This window comes from Epinephelus moara, chromosome 7 (assembly GCF_006386435.1).
Source record: "Epinephelus moara isolate mb chromosome 7, YSFRI_EMoa_1.0, whole genome shotgun sequence".
NCBI classification, from domain to species: domain Eukaryota; kingdom Metazoa; phylum Chordata; class Actinopteri; order Perciformes; family Serranidae; genus Epinephelus; species Epinephelus moara.
Genome location: NC_065512.1, coordinates 22,048,839 through 22,066,611, shown reverse-complemented (window position 1 = coordinate 22,066,611; position 17,773 = coordinate 22,048,839). Strand labels below are relative to the sequence as shown.

The following is a 17,773-nucleotide window of genomic DNA, read 5'->3' as shown; positions in this document are numbered from 1 at the left end:
CAAAGGGTTAACATAAATGTGCAGTCTTAACTCAGAGATATGTGTTTGTTTGACATTACCTACAATTCGAGTATCTTGTCTAACACATTTTCTTCTTGCTGAAGGACGTAGGCACATGACCAACATGTGCCAAGCCATAATGTTTCTGTTTTGTACAGAATTCTTTGATGAATTGCTGGCATGGGTTATTCTTACTTTACAAAATTGCTCTTGCAGTTGTAGTAGACCAGCTGTGTGCATTTTGATCATGACCAGCATAAGTTTTCAAGGATATTCAAGAACCTTTGGCGTCCTTAAATTAGTGGTGAATTAGTTCTCGCCACTTCTGCAATCTGCTTGATTAGACATGCTTTGTCTTTCCATAAAAAAAACCCCAGCTACTTTCCAAAGAGAAGACAGCCAATGCAGATGTTGAAACTGGTAGTATTAGGATCACTGCAGAAGGAAGCTTACAGGAACACTGATCTATTGTTTTTGTTGTTTTATTCAGAGGGAGAAGTAGTGTGCAGGGTGCTGCAGAGTGAGCTGTAGGGTGGACCGTATTTTCAACTGATACTGTTTTTGACCACAGCAGCGCCTTGTGTGTGGCAATACAGTAGGCCTTTCTAAGTTAAAGATTTTATCTGCATTCATGTGATTTTGGCTAACCATTCACGCTAGTCAGTGCTCAAATGATTCTTGATAATAAAAGCTCCTGTTATGAAAGCAGATGTTCTTGCTACAGCAAAGCAGAGTGATATGACTTACAACTTGAAAATATGCTGTGCCAGTGAAATCATTGTACTGAATAGGGCAAAGTAAAATCCAAGATGTGATATTATGACTTTCTTTTTACACCTCCGTCATATTGCCCTTACTGCTGCCACTGGTGCCTGGTTCGACATTGCATACTTTCCTTACCAGACCGTTGACCTATAATGTTCCTTCATTATTGTTGCAGTATAACTTCCTCTGACAAGTGGAAGCACTGGGAGCAATGCTACAGAGAAGAACTCCTTATGGACAACTAGCAAGACCACCAAATCAGTGGAGGAACAGATTTCCTACTGTGTATACTACTGTATATAATTATATATACATTATTTAGAAGGGTACTAGTCCTCTCAACAGTCATGAGGGGGAGTTGGGTGTTAGGACTTGAGGTTCATGTTGGCTTTGATTTCTGTGCACCAGCTCTACAATCATCATTCTTCCAGGGTTTCCCGCACATTTATTTATTTATTTGTGGCAGCCCGCCAGGATATCAGTATTTTCAGCCACATATAGGTTCTCTATTTTTGGAGCTGGACCGTTCATTAGGAGCACTGTTGAAATATATATACCGTTCTGTTATTCGGAGCACCACACTCTCGGAGCGCAGCACCTGCTCTCAGGACAGACAGACAGAACAGCAGAATGCCATGCGCAGTAAAAGTGAAACTTAACCTTTCATTAATTCATGTAGAAATTGAAAACTTTCTTATAACAACAGCGCTCTCATTTTAGTGTTGTGCATTATTTTTCCAAGCTACTTTAAATTAAACCAGCTGTGTTGCCATGGAAACCATGCACCCTGCAGTCCAGTGCTTGGTCTAAAAGTTTTGCTTTTACTTGCTTTTGCAGCAGCTGCTTCTCTAATCCAACTGACCTGATATGATCAGCTCTGATTGATCCAACCACAAACTAATTGACTCAGTTTCTCCACTGGGCATCTCAAACTCAACAAACTGCAGCTGAGGAAAAAAATAGTCATGAAGCAAAAACTGTCTATTTCATCCCCTTAAATCACACAAATCTACATTACTGATTATAGAAGATAATAGAAGGAACATGAAAATCACACATTGTTGTAGCTTATTTAGATCACATTCACAGTACTCTACTGGGTTAAGAACCTCTTACCGAGATAGGAATTTAATTATTCCAAGGACTGCACATTGAGAGATTCTGCCCCCTCATTTCACTACCACACATATCATTTATGTTTTGACTGTGAAATATATAAAAACTAGGAAACAAAAATGCCTCAGAGGGAGAGCTGAAGAAGATCACGCAGCTCCAATACCTCCAATCTGACAAGATCTAATTGAGTCTCCCCCAAATTCTACAAGGACCTGCATTAATTACATTTAGAACACAGCAGTAGCCAAACATGCTGTACCAAATTACAGAACACAGCAATTACAGATATAAACAGAAAGCACAAAGCAATTTCAGAAGGAAAACACAAACATGGATTCTAGGATGTTTCACAGTAGAATATGTAGAGACGATAGACCGACATGGCTGCCCTCAGGATCCAGAATTGATGAGTTAGGCCAAATATAGGCTAATTGTCCAATATTATAAGTGTTTAAGTGTATTTATTTCAATTCAATTTACATTTAGTTTTTTTTTTCTGCCAACCAAAGAGGACGTGACAACTTCATTGTACATGTTGTGCTTAATTTCCCTGAAATGAACAGTCTGCATTGGACTTCCAGATGGCACTTGTATGTTCAGCAATCCTTATTTTAAGATTTCTAGTTGAAGCCCATTTAAGTGTATACATTTTAAATATATAAAATATTAAAATTCTTATATGTATAGTATTATTATATATTATGTACAGTAAAATGACAGGCACATCCCATATTAGGAGTTAATGTGTAAACTTACTGAAGTGTTATGGGGTGGGTGGAGACACTTTCATATAGTGGCGTCTAGTAGGATGCTCTATAGAGACAAAGCGTGACGCATCATACTCTGAAAACCAGGCCCGCCAGAGGAAAACCTGCCGCAACAATATACAAACAAGGGCTAAAATGCTTACAAAATGGCAGCAGCTAGCTAAAAACATTAGAGATCAGCATGTCAAAGGATTATTTAGCACCTTATGTCTACCACAGAGATAGAGTCTCTTCTCTTTACCTGGCTTATCTTGGAGAAATTATCCCACTGAATGGCCAAAAGGAAAATATGTCAGTACTCACAACTGTTTGATCATTATTTAACCTAATCAAGATTAAAACCAATTAACTTAGATAGCTTCAACCTCTACAGTTTGTCACACCAACTTAGCAAAATGCTTGATGCATGTAGGCAGACTGAATGGTAGAAACCCAAAGTTTTCCCATATCTTCTGCTGGTGCCTCCTGCCTTATTGCTTAAAAGCTCTTTGTTTTTGGTTCGGCAGCTTGTAAAAGTGTAGTTATGGATTGTTTACCCTATTGGTAGTGCATCCCATCACAAAGCAGCTTTTAGGCATTTTTATGTTGTTTGCTAGCAGATATAAATGACAAGGAGGCACCTTCAAGCATTACAAAGTCAAGTACAGTGATGAATTGTTTTCCCATCTGGTGGGGGGCGGGACTTAAATGCACTCTGTCTCTATACCTTCAGATTTCAGAACTACAGTGCTTGCGCTTAAAATAAGATACAGGCATAGGAGACCAGTCTTTTTTGTGCATTCTCTGCTCTCTTCAAAGTGGGAATAAGTAAGCCCAGTGACTTGCACCATGAAGCCAATCAAACGTGTAAAGAGAAACATGTTAAAGGGCAGGAACATGGCCTATTTTGTGATGGAGTACATGGTGACTCATGGAGGGATGGAGAGTAGCCTTTTTGATTGTTTCTCTGTATTCACAATAAAGGAGAACACATAATCTGTATATGGGCATTTCCATGCCAAAGATGTAAATGTGTGTGTGTGTATCTGGTGGCTTTGATTTTGACTTCACTGGGGCTTGGCAGTACATCGCGCCATTGGACTTGTTTGTATTTAATCAGATTGACTGCCAACATTATTAATAACTGTGGAAGAAAGAGGGTAAAGGAGAAAATGAAGGAGAGGGGAGGGAAAGGTGCTGACAGAGAGCTGTATAATAAGCTTTTGTACCTTGGACATCTGCCCCCCCTCCTCTCTTTCTCTCAGTCTCTCCTTCTGTCTGTCTGTCAGAATCAGAGGGAATGCGGTGAATATTCCTTCAGGGGACAAGACACCCCAGGTGAATAGGGTACAGTTCTTAACTATAGATGCCAATTTGTTTGAAGAGAGATATTCGCACATCCAACTGTCTCAGATGCAGGTTCGTTGGAAAATATCACTTAAAATACCACACCATGAAACTTCCACAGTAGATTTCTGACAGTAACACATACATTTTTTAATTAACAAGTTTTCTGAGATTCTATGTTTAAATATGCAAATGGCGCATTGTCAAGTTAAATATGCCAGCAATATTTCCAGCACAAAAATTTAAATACTGGGTAAAGCCAGGTTTAAAATTCTTGTTTCACTTTGTTGTCTATATTAAAGTCAAAGGTTTTTACTGGGGAGATTTTGGATTTCTCTTTTTATCACTCCATAAATCAAAAAATACTGTCAACAGTGATAAAAAAAGATACATTTTCGCCTTGTTTTTAGGAATAAAATGTTCTATAAATCAGGATATGATATATGATTTATGAACAAACCCCTCTGTAAAACCTAATAGATATAACCATAAAACTTTTCAAGTTAAAGCATTATTAAATTCAGTATGCACTTCTTGAATACATTTCCAGAACAGAAATCTGAAATAGAATAAGCACCTGAATGTTTACTTTGGACATTTTCTTCCTGCTAGTCTGGAAGAAGACATGTTGTGGAAGCAAAGTAGCTGTAGATCTCAAAATTGACCACTGCTTGAAAAAACAATGTTCTCACCTGGGGTGTCATGCCTTATCTGATTTGCCATACCCACATTTCAGTTACATGTATGGATGATAAAATACCTTTTTTGGTTTTAATACATGTAGATGCTGTTGCTTTAGTGTTTTTTTTGGGAGGGCTTTTATATATGCTAAAAAGAAATAAACAGAAAATAGATTGCGAGTGGTCACTGTCTTGTTGATTGCACCCCAACCTTGAAATTGCTCTCTAAACAAGTATTAAGCTCTGAGAGTGAAGACCGAAGACAGTTTAAGCTGTGTTGGAGAAAGCCCATGTCCACTCATTGATATTCAGAGGCTCTATGAGTGAGAGCTGTAAACAACCAGAAAGCCCTGGAATTGGCACTCGAGGCGTTGCAGGACACACACACACACACACACACACACACACACACACACACACACACACACACACACACACACACACACACACACACACACACACAGTCTCTGGTTTCTTAACAATGCTAGACATTCACATGTATTCAGACTCTTTTTGAACAGAGACACACAAGCCATAGCCCCCACCACACTCCCTCACTCCCTCTCTCTTTTCCTCGCTCCCTTGCTCTTCTTTCCTCCCCCTCTCCGGGTCTGCACCACATCAGCAGCAGCTGGAGAGTGCAGCATAGCATTTCAGAGCAGAGCAGAGACGAGGAGGGCAGGACAGGCAGAGTGGCCCTGTGTGGGCCATCCAGCGGAGAGAGGGAATCTGCCCGCTAACGTTGAGCACATCTCTCCCTCTCTCTCTCTCCCTCTCTTCTCCAGAGCTGCAAGCAGAGAAACAACCAAGCTCCTCCTCCCCTGCCACTCAGGAACTGATGACAAGGCTGGGCTTTTTACTAGGAGAAGGGATCCCGGGTACGGCACGCATACCTATGGACGACAAGAATGAAAAGAAGGTATTTCATTTTCTCCCTCCCCTACAACTCCCTCCCTCTTCCAATAGCAGCTGCTGCCACTGCTGCAGCACACAGATAGAGAGATAGAGGAGAGAGTGAAAGGATGAGAGGAGGGAGTTGTGACATTGTAACAGAAGAATGGATTTTTTTGTTGCAGCTTGATTCATTTTTTCCCCCTGTGCATTATCTTTGGATGGGGATTTAGGAACACCTCTGGGAATTTTTTTTTTTTTTTGGCACAACAAACAACGGTAACTGTCAAACTGTTTTGTTTGAGATTTGAGTTAAAAATGTTCTAAAGAAAGTAACTGCATATTTAAAATTGGCTGCATGTGGTTTTATTCTCTCTCCGGTGTGGTGTATGAGTCTCCCAGTAACTTGAGTGCTATTCCAGGGGCTCTTGAGTATGTAACAAGAGTGTTTGAGCCCCGGTCCAGAAATAGAGTTATGTTAGGTCTGAGCCTCAGTTTGTTTGGCTCTACTAATTAAGATGGGGCTGTGCGAAAGAGCAGAGCCCAGCACGCTACGCTTCCCTCATTCATCTCGTGTCTCGGACACGTTTTAACACTGAGCCGGCAATCCTGGGAACAGGAAAGAGACTTAGAAAGTATTTTATGAATCATGTTTAATAGTTGAAATGTGTGTAGTGTAATGGTTTTAACTCCTGTTTGTGTGTGTGTAGGTGTGTGTGTTTTCAGAGCTCAGCTGGGGAGGACATTATTGTCATCTGCCAGCAATTCTCTTTTCCTCCATACTGCTGTTTTACAACATGTCTTAAACTCAGCATGTTGTTTTTAGTTCTGCTCAACAGTAAATTATTAAATGTCAGTAAGCTGTTTGGCTTTTAATGTGATTTGTTGGGTGGCAAGAGCTCTGGGTGCAGCCTTAGGCTGGAAATTACCAGGCAAAAACTACCAGCATGCTGTCACAAAAAAAAAACAGGTGGGACTTAGAAATGGGAAATGATATGTCGTTAATATTAGCATTCCACAAGTTGCTAATGACGCCTTAAGCCATGCAATTTCCCTCTTATTTGGCTGTTTGTATTCTCTCAGCATGTCACCGCACAAACATGTAGACATTTAAACAGCAACAGTCAGTACATCTTGATCGACATGTTAGTCCCACTCCTGTCTCAAATTGGCTAAGCACTGGTGAGTCTTACTGTTTTGGGAGATCAGTCGGGTTGAAGAAGAATGAATTGTTTGCAGCAGAAACACTGCTGTAATGTTTTAAGCAGGACAAAGATTTCTATTGTTTAACAAACTAATTTAAAATCACAACATATGTACAGTAAGTACTGTAGTTGTTTGTAGAATGGTCCTCAAACATTTTAGATTATGCAGTGAGTGAAAGAGGCTTTATAACAGGTTGGGGATGTTTGGGTTTAGGTATAATGTTAGAAATACTTCGTGATGTTTTGCTGAGATTTTAATTGGAGGACTTTGTTTGAGGCAATGCACAGGCTTGTGGTAAATGGTGCTTGAGAAGCCAACTGTGGGTGAAAGTTCCACAGGCAACAAAATATCTCCAGAAAAGTTGGTGTATTGAGGATGAGGATTGAATTAATTTGACCTGGGCTTATAAAGGTGGTTTTTAATTAGTGTATTATATGTCTGGGGTTGTGTTTGTGGAATAGTAGGACAAGAATGACCTTCTTGAGCTACAGTATATTGTGTGCAATCAGAATACAGTTGAAGGAAGATGGGGAGACAGGACAAACCAGCTTTAATTTAGGTCTCTACGGTTGTCAGTTAGCTCAAACAAAGATTCAGCTGCTGTATGGTTGTCGGACAGGCTTGGTGGCGTGCATGAGAAAGGTAGCTATTGTGTCACAACAAAGTAGGGACTTTTTCCCTTGTGAAATTTTCTTTAGGCTTATTTTGGTTCTTCCAGACATATAAGTGTGTAATTTTCAAGCCTTGCTCCTTTTACAGAACTCATGCCCTTCGGCTTGTGTGTCATGCTCACACGTAAAAGCCTTGTTTATTTGCGAGGGAATTGTTTGCATTGCTTTCACATGATCCAGGTAAATAGGCAATGAACTTGGATCCAATCATTCTTTACAGTTTTCTCAGTACTCCCTCCAAATAAGGCCGGAAAAATATTTTTTGTTGTAGTTATTGCCGCTCATGCTGAAAAAATGTGAACGTGTTGCCAGCTGACAGTTTATATTGGGTTGACTTCATACTTCATTGACATATTTGATTAGTAGAGCACATTCTTGGTGTACCTTAACCCCTTTCCCTGATCTTTCCTTTCCCCCAGTGCTCTGTGACTAGCCAGGGTATCAGCCCCTGCTCTACGCTGACCAGCAGCACGGCGTCTCCCAGCACTGACAGCCCATGTTCCACACTCAACAGCACGACCAGCCGCCCACCTCTCAGCCGCTCCAGCCCCTGTGGGACCATCACAAGCCCCAGCTCCACACTTGAGAGCAAAGACAGTGGGATCATAGGTGAGAAATAGCCACCTCCTTCATCATTCCTGAATAGCAACCTGTATGGTGGAGGAAAAACAGAAGCTAGTCGCACCCATGTCCTTACTTAGAGGTACCCTAGTGGAGTTTTTGACTAATATTTAGCATTATATAGCAATGTTTTTGCAAGCAAATCCCATTTTCTTTGTGTTTTGTGGTGGACGCAGTCACATTCTTGCCACAGACTTTACGCTACTGACTGTGGTAATGTACAGATTGATGTAATAATGGGCCAAGATGGCAGCAAAACAAACAGGTAGCTAGCTATTTGTATTCAAGACAATTATCTTAAAGGGACAATTAGCCACAAAATCAAAAACACAAAAGCTTTCCTCTTATCTGTAGTGCTATCTGTCAATCTGGATTCTTTTGAGTGTTGGAGATATTGGTTGTAAAGATGTCTGCCTCCTCTCAAATATATTTTGACTATATGGCACTGGGCTTGTCGTTGTCAAAGTGCCAAAAAAACACATTTGAAATACTCAACAGCAATGTCTCTTTCCAGAAATCATGACCCAGTTAGTCAAGATAATCCACAGCCTTGTTGTGAGCAGTTTGATGCAGGAACTATTTTCTTTCTACCAAACTACACCTGTCAACTATATCACCACTCAGAAGGAAGGGTGCATCTACTCATGGACGAGAGGCTTGTGCTCGTGACAGCGCAAAATGTAAATCTCAATGGTGTCCTCCTCGGCTGTTATGTAATGTTAGTTAGCCCAGTGGTGATAGATAAGCTTGCAGTAAATGCACACTATGTATTTTTTTGCCACTTTGAGTACCATAAGCGGAGTACCATCTAGTTCCATTATATTGGCAAGAAGGCAGACATCTCTACGGTCAATATCTCCAACATATTTAGCAGCTCACGCCAAAACAATCTAGACTGATAAACATCACTACAGGTAAGAGGAAAAAAATACATTTTTTTTTTAAATTTTAGGGTGAACTGTTCCTTTAAATTGGAAAAGATGAAACAGAACTAAAGCATTCAACAGACATTCACTTGTGAACCCAAATAACATAAAGCAAGATATAGAATGTCTGTCAGATAACCTCAAACTGACTTCACTGTTGGTTAAAACCACCTGTGGTGCCTTTGCCAAAATAGTCAGCAGCCATGCAAGGAATGCCAGTGATGAGCCAAGTCAGCTGCAGATCCAGTGGGAAACCAGGCACAGGGAATCAATAGCAGAGTTAGGAGCGTGAGTAGCCCATATCAGAGTAATAACAGAAAATGGCAGCTTACCAGTGGCTACATCAGTTGCTGGGTTTGATAAATTAAAAAAAGATATATATATATATATATATATATATATATATATATATATATATTGGTAATGACATATGCTCTGCTGACCTCTTAGTAATCTTTTTTGGCATTTATGCTGCACAGCACAACTGACAGCACAGATTTATCTGCACACACTTTATATATTCTTATCAAATATTACAGTATTTCCCATGAAACTCTTCTATTTCTAATTTGCAATCTGAAAGTATCACCACCACTTAATGATTTAGACCAGGAAAGTCTCACCTGCGTCATGTCCCTCATTCATCATTTTCTTAAAGCTTTTGGATTTTTTTGTGGAACTGAATAGCATTTGTGACAGGTTGTATTCATCCTCTACCATGTGTCAGTTTTCAGCGTGTATTGAGCCGTTCTGGTATAAGAGAGCATTGAGGTGACAGTTGCCACAGTTTAACGTCGTATTGTATCTCTAGTAATAGCCCTGTAAGACATCTGGGGATTTACACAAGCTGACAGGAATACGACGTAGTCTATTGATACATTAATCCGTCTGCTGTTCCTACTCACAAACCTTCCGGTGGCTTTACAAATGTTAGAGATTCATTCTGAAAATGGCTTTTGAATTTTTGTAGTGGGAATTCAATAGCAAGTTCTAACTGTATGATCCTGCCGTTATCCTCAGTTGAACTTAAATCATTTCTGAGGAGAGATTTTGGGGGAAGTTAATATCCTCATGACATGATTGTTCTGCAGTAGATAGCAATGCATGCCAACACCAGATACAACACAACAGTTTGGATTACCACTACTGCAGGGTTGACGTAACTGATTGCCATGAGTCAGTCATTCTGTCCCCCCAGAGCAATATCAAAGCTAGCTGCTAAATAATTTATGGAAGCTCTGATATAGTATCCTCCAGCATTAAGCATCGACATGCTGCCACCCAGGATGAGACAAAGAGTAATGTCGCATGTGTTGTGGTCTGTCTTATCGTTAAGCTACTTTGCTTTTGTCAATCGAAATTTATTTTGTGAGAGAAAGACACGATGTGACGTTGGTCTACCCACCCGCCCTGATCAGACTGTGCAGGCACGGACGAGAACAAAGCTATGTTGTGTCCACAAGTCAGATTCCAGCCGGTGATTAATGTTGCCTGCTCTTTGAGGTTTGACTCTGAGTCTGATTTCAAAAGCACATTAATTTGGCTTTGTACTGCGTTAAAAGCTCCTTGGTGGAATTGGGGAGATTTTGCAATGTCTTAACATTTACAAAATAGCTCCCTGAGGAGTTTCTGCATGAGGTTCCTGCAGAAGGACTTATAAGAGCCCTGCAGCAATGACCATTACCAGCTCTTCGTATGGTAAAATGACACACTCACTATATGCTTAAATGAATAAATAATGATGTATTCATTGCCAGGTGCTGTAGTTCAACAAGTAAGCAATCACTGTAATCTCTTCTACTACTAAAATCTGTGATGATGGCTAATGCCATGCTTAGAGCATGCTGCTGTCATGAGTTACTTCATATTTGCAAAGGTACAGTACAGGAGTCAAAGGGGCCAGGATGTGTTGTATTCAGTGCTAATTTTTATGACCGTTTTATTTGACTAAAACTATACTAAAATAGTCAATAAAACTTTAGGTTGGCTGAATATGATAAAAACTAGCAAGCACATTTGACACAGGACCAGACTAAATAAAAAAATAACTGCCAAAATTAACACTAGTTATATTAATATTAGTGATGATGCAACGTGCTGCTGCATTATGAAATCCAGATTAGGAGTGTGTGATGCAAACGCAGCCAGCTGGCCAGTCAGTCCCAGTCCTCTGACTGTTCTGATGTTTCTGTATCCAGCTGCAGCCCGTGTACCTTTGGCCCTTCACTCATCTTTTAGGCCCGTAATAGATGGCTGGGTCGGCCTGAGGGAGGATTAAAGGATTTGTTGTCATGTTAGCAAAACACCTGTCTGAACCCAAAAATACTGAAGGCAGTTTTAAACACTAGCTCTTCAACGTTACATTTTCATATATTTAAGTGTGAGTTTTGTGTTGTAGCACAGCAGCCAGTTGGTGTTTATGCTGTATTATATTGGATCCTTCAACTGATGATCCATGAAAACAACAAAAGACATTCGAAGAGTCTGGGCTGAGGAAATGAATTCAAGACCATGCCATCATGTCTTTCCAGTTTTCATTAGTGCAAGCAGACTGTCTGTGTAAGTATGAAATCAGGTGGTGAACAGTGTTGATAAGGGCAATGAGGAAAGCAGGGAGTTATTCAAAGTTAAAAGTTCCATTACAGCTCAGTATCTCATTAGAGATGAAGACAGATAAATGTTCATGGCACACAAAGAGCGTCTTACCTCCCTCGCTTGCTCTAATTCCCTCTCTGTTTTCATCTCCCCCCAGCCACCATCACTAGTTCTTCTGAGAATGATGACCGCAGTGGCTCCAGCCTGGAGTGGAGTAAGGATGGCAGCCTGAGAGGCAGTGGGCGCCATGGCCTGGCACAGAGTGTGCGGGCTGACACCTGCTCTCCTGTGGCCGAAGAAGACTCCAACAGTGCCACAGCAACGCCAGCAGACACCCCATCCCGGACGGACCAACAGCAACAGCAGCAGCAGCAGCAGCAGCAGTCCAACACATCAGCAGGGGCCCCACAGCCTCCAAGTCACTCACCCGAAGGACCCATTCCATACCCTTCACAGACATCTTCTTCTTCTCTCATGATGCCGAGGCCGAACTCTGTTGCAGGTAAGAGCCCTATTTTCTGAGCCCTTGACATCTGGATGTCTTCTGTGATGAGGAGGGAAAGGCATGAGTCTGTATACCCTTCCTCATTGACTGTGTGCATACATTTAGCATTACATGAAACATTTTCCTCAACTTTCTTCTTGTCGCCTAGTAACCTTTGTTATGCTGACAGTAAAACTCCGACTCTGCGCTCGGGTGTCTCACTGCATTACATTGCCAGTCAGTTCAAGATTGTGACGCTATGATATGACCGGTGCCTGAGGCTGACAAGTTTGGTGTCAATTCTAGTACAAGCAAGTGACAGACACTGACAGGAAAAAAGCACGTGTAGACATAAAGGGAACGAGCTGTTTTTCAGAAGCCAGGTTGTGCTTTTCAACGACGATCAGGGTATCAAGGCAGCAGTTTGGGATTAGGCAGCTGTTGTATGCTGTGCCTCAGCCCTGCCTGCCATGTCAGACCTAAACGCAAACCACTGTCTGGCTGATCTGTTCTGCATTCCTGCCCTGGAAACTCCCTGTTATGGCTCGGCTCGCCATATCCACACAGCTGTCACAGTTGTTGATATCCCTTCGCAGCCCCCTTTTCCCCCTCTGTCTTTCCCCCCCTGTCTTTCCCCCCTTTTCCATTCCCAGATCTCCCCCACACTGCCTGCCTCTGTTTTTGCTGTTGCTGCCTTTGACCTTGGCCCTGTTGTTGTAACTCACGCAGCCGAAAGTTTTACATCTTCCTTTAAAACTAGAGTCCGTAGCCGAGTTGAGAAGTTGATGCAAAGACCAACAAAAACCAAGCCCTCACTGAATGCCATGGATGAACGAGTATTTGAGAACATCATTTTCAGCTCTGTTCCCCCCTTAGGATTAACTAAAGACAGTTGTTGGATTTGAATGTGTAAGTAAACTGTGAAATCACAAGCAGTGTAGTCTGCAGCTCTACCTACAATCACATGCTGTTTATACTCCATACCCAGGGGAACATGCTGCACGTGCTTGACTTGACTGTAGACACTAGAAATGACAGCAGTATAAAGATGAGTTAAATGTTTGCTTGTCACAGCTGTGTCAGGCTACAGCGCAAGTTGTGTGTAACTCTATTTTAGGGAAGATGAAGATTGTACCGAGGTGAGGGTAACACCGTTTGAAGAGCAGATGAACTTTGTCACGTGGCATTGTACAAGTAGACAACTTCATTGGTGAGGCGAAATCACAGGAAATTGCAAAGGCAAGGGCAGGCTGTGCAGAATTGGGGAAAAAAGCATATAAACATAAGTGGACTCAGGTCAGACCAGTAGCCAAGATACTGATAGGAAAAAAAAAAAAAAAACCTTTTAGACTGAGACAACAAATAAAACACTAGAATTCAGACTGAGATCAGACAGCGCAGTAAATCGCTCAGCATGTGAGTATTTGTGTTTAGCTGGGAGATTATGGTCAGATTTTGTTGCTAAGGAGCAGACAGGGTGAAAAGAGTTTTACCCATTTCACCTGGATACCACAGCTGCCAATGTGTTCAAGATCAAATGCTTTATTGCTGTAAAATATGCCTCCCTTGGGTTTGACCTTGATGAAATACAGTAGCTTTTCAGTCGTGTCTGCTACTTCTACAGTGTGTTTTTCTTCTATTTGATGACATCTAGCTCAGGTTTCTATTGAGTTTGAATGCACTTATTGTGAGTCGCCTTGGACAAAAGTATGTGCCAAATGAATGTAATGTAATGTAAAGGTGCCATGTTCATCTCAACGCCTTGACAATTTGCAACAAGTAGCCCATTTATCTACCGAAGGTAGTGTTATTTGGTTTGTTAATACTGTCCTTGCTGGGTACATTATGAAGAGAATATGAAGGAGTAGGTTTAAGAGATGGAAGCAGGATAAATTATACATGGTTGATGCATAACCTGCTGTCAGACATAGATGACATGTCATAGCTTATGTTTGGATTTCACATACTGTGCACTGCTTTTGCACATGACTTTGATAATGTTTCTATTTCTTTGCCCGTGTAAACACAAAGTGATACACGGCACTGTGCTGTTCAATGGCCATTTGATTGTTCGATGAGGCCATACCCTTTTACATCTCATCATTATTTTGCTGCTGACATAAACCTCAACGGTGCAGACACACACCGACTCATAAAGCCAACAGAGCAGGAAATATTTGACTGTTTATGTGTGTTGCATTGCGTGTGAGTGCCAGTCGCCTCGTCTCCCCGTGTGCTCCAGGAGTTTATTGGCTGATGTCATAGTTATGCAGCGTTGCCCTCTAGGGTCCTGCAGAATTCACACCTCAGATTTTACGCTGTGTGGCAAAGCCCTGAGAGAGGACATCAAGGACATGGTGAGACAACTTCATTTATGGCCCAGACCAATTTATGTCGGTGTCACGGTGTGCCAAGGACAATACGTCTTTTCAGTTGGTCCTCAATGAAATTGTATTCAATAAAAAGATCAATGATTCTAAACAAGCAAATCCCAAAGCAGAGAGGAGTAAATGGATGAGATACCGTTGTACAAAAGAAAGAAATATGTATGCGTCATTAGCACATTGTGTGTGTGTGTGTGTGTGTGTGTGTGCAAAAACCTTGGTGACTGTTTTCAGTTGTGTGGTTCTGTATGCCAGCACATCGGATAACGAGGTGTCTGCTGTGGACAGGGAGCGAGCAATACTTCAGATCATAGCAGATAAATGATCCCCCCCCTCTCCCTAAAAATTGCTCGGGTTGAAAACCATTATTTTTTTATTCCATATTCTAAGATTTTTATTTAGTAAACTTGCAATCCATACTCTTGGGATGAGAGTCAGCAGTTCGAGGTCTGAGACCATTTCGCTTTGCTTGAAAACGTTGGATTGCTCCCTTTGGGTTAGGAGCAACTTCTGCTCCAAATGAGGTCAAGTATCTCAGGGTCTTGTTGACAAGTGAGAGTAAGATGGAGGATGAGTTCCACAGGAGGATTTGTGTGGAGTGGGCAGTGATGCAGACCTTATACTAGACTGTTACAGTGAAGTGGTATGAGGCAGAAAGAGATCTCTCTTTTACAGTTATCTACACTCCAAGTGACACCTATGGTCATGAGCATAGTTGTAACCGAAAAAGTGAGATCTCAGATACAACCAACCAAAATACTTTTTTATTTTTCTGCTGGGTGTCTGGATGCACCCGTAGGCACAATATGAGGTGTTTGGGACATGTGAAAGGAAGTCTGAGTGACTGTCCCTTGAAGCTAAAAAGAGGCAGTTAAAGTTGTTTGGGCATCTCTGGAGGCATCCGTGAGGCATTCAAGTATGTGGAGACTCTGAAGTGGACTAAGAGCATGCTGGAGGGATTTTGTATCCCACATGGTCTAGAAACACCTCAGGATCATCCAGGAAGAGCTGGAGTGTGTGGCTGTGATGAACCATTATGTAGGAGGGATGGATGGCATCTGTATCTGTGTTTTTATATCTGTATCGATTGACTAAGCAATGGAATATCGAGTTAACAGCCAGTCAACAGAAAACATGTAGTTGCTGTGAGCTACAGCACAAAGGCCAAATTTCTAAGAGGCAAAGTGGATTTTCACCATCTGTCTCATGCCAATCAGCAGGTTCATAGCTGTGCCCTTAGAATGCTAACTATGTATGTAGAAGGAATGTCCGCATATTACCGAGAAATGTCATTTGCACTGCCTTGGTGAATACACACACTCATACTTGTGGCTAGCGTGTCCCCGGGCTGCTGTGGGAACTCAAGCAGCACTGTGTGGAGCCTGCATGTGTTGTGGCAAGTTGCACAAATGTTGGCTTGCACCACCTGTCACCGCCAACAGAGCTGAATTCAGATGTCTCTTTAGGAGCAGTCTGTAATTGTATCATTAGTTGTTAGTCTAAGGAACTGTGTTAGCCACCATTCTCCATAGAAAATACTTTTTTTTGCCAATTCTCATAAGGCAGCCTTAAAAAGCTGTCACAATGGCAACCCCAACAGCCACCACAGACATTTATCATCATTTAATGTCAAAATATACCCTGTTTTGAAACTAATAGCTCACCACATGTAAGAACTGTGTGGGATACATAGAAGGCCAGAGAAATGTGGTTGGCTATATTTTCTGGGCTTCTCTGTGTTTTCAGAAAACCTATAAGGGACAAAAATATTCTCATATCCTTGCAGAAAACAATCCTTATTCATTTAACCTCAACAACACAGTCCAGTATTAAATGTCGGCTGATACAGCTCTCATCTAACAAATGACTTTTTTTTTGCCAGGAATATAAATGGCTGTTTAAACTATGATTCAGTTTGATATACAGTATCTAATTCAGTAAAATCTGATCCAAGACTATTGGATTCTAATTCTAATTACTTTCCAATATGGTGCAGTTTTATTAAATGTGTACAAATTCAGTAAGTACCAGTCTAAATTGTTTAACCATTAAATAAATGTGCAATAATGCAAGTCAAGTTAAGTGAACAATGTGCCTCAGCATGACTGTCTAACTGTTACAGAGAGAAGAGCAGGCATGGGATGGTATGACGATTTCATGTCATGATTATCCTGGCCAAAAGTAATTGTGATTAACACCATTATCCCGATAATCATCAAAATATGCATACAACTAAAAAAAACGGCACTAAAACTTACCAGAATCACTTTACCTTACATTTAGAAAAGAAACAGATATTTTTATTGCATGACAGAAGGACACACATCTTATTTTAGTGATCGTCTTCAGGCTTTTCAGCCATCTAAAATGGCATCATATCTTTCAATATGAAGTATGCAGATACTTTGTGTTTTTGAGGTTGGTGCATATGCAGCCTGTTTTTGTAGTGTCACTTAACCCTGATGATGGAAACTCACCACAATCAACTTGTGTTTTTTATTGCAATCAGAGATTAAATCTTATATCATCATATTCCTAGAAGACAGTATGTTTAAACAGAAGTAAAGGCTGAATACATTTTTGTAACTTGGTTATCTCTGTCTTTTTGTATGAAAAAATATCTCCTGCATTTTGTGCGGGACAATTTTTAAGGTGTTTAATGATTTTAGTGTGATCAGTGTTCACCTCATATTTCAGTCTGAGCAGTCAGGTAGTGTGTTCCATGGCTCCGGTGTCGTTATCATTACTTGCAATCCAGCATTTTAGAAAATACAAATGAGTCTTGTAATTGATGTCATGCTGGATTTCACCTGTAAGGTCTTTTCTTTAAGTGCTCGACACATTAACAACACCAACCTTGAGTCCACACTGAAGCTTTCAAATGTCAGATTTTGCAGCACCCATCAAAGTTTGTGCATTTAAAAACATAGTTTGTAAAATGGTTGACAACATTTCATTTCATGCATCTTGCACTCTTTGCCACCTTCACCCTTTAATATACTTAGGTAATAAGAATTCTATTTTTGAGTCATTCTAAGCTTTTTAAAAACGATTACAGAGTCAAAGGGCCATATTAGTTGTGGCCACTGAAATTCCATGGTTTTGAAATCTTAGCTTGAGCTGCTTGTGGTCGGGTTTCTCGGACTGAGTTAGGGTCACTGTGGCTCAGGAATGGTGCTACAGTGCATCTGTGGTGTTTTGCTATTCAACAGAGCTTTGTGGTCTGAGCCATGTTGAGGTACGGTACACACTCATTTGTTTCTACTCCAAAGTCCTCTGCTCCTCTGGAAAAACTCATGCTCTGTGATAATGGATCCAAGATCCTTTGTTAGACTGTGTCT

General features: G+C 41.0%; 1 protein-coding gene across 3 annotated transcripts in view; it reads left to right on the top strand.

The window, feature by feature from the left end:
* The window catches only part of tanc1b (tetratricopeptide repeat, ankyrin repeat and coiled-coil containing 1b), a 127,982-nt gene that overhangs the window by 61,112 nt on the left and 49,097 nt on the right, over positions 1-17,773 (top strand). For all 3 annotated transcript variants that reach the window (XM_050048129.1, XM_050048128.1, XM_050048127.1), the window contains 3 exons: positions 5,440-5,573; positions 7,842-8,031; positions 11,722-12,066. In XM_050048129.1, coding sequence (XP_049904086.1) covers positions 5,440-5,573; positions 7,842-8,031; positions 11,722-12,066 — 669 coding nt within the window. The remainder of the gene's footprint in view (positions 1-5,439; positions 5,574-7,841; positions 8,032-11,721; positions 12,067-17,773) is intronic.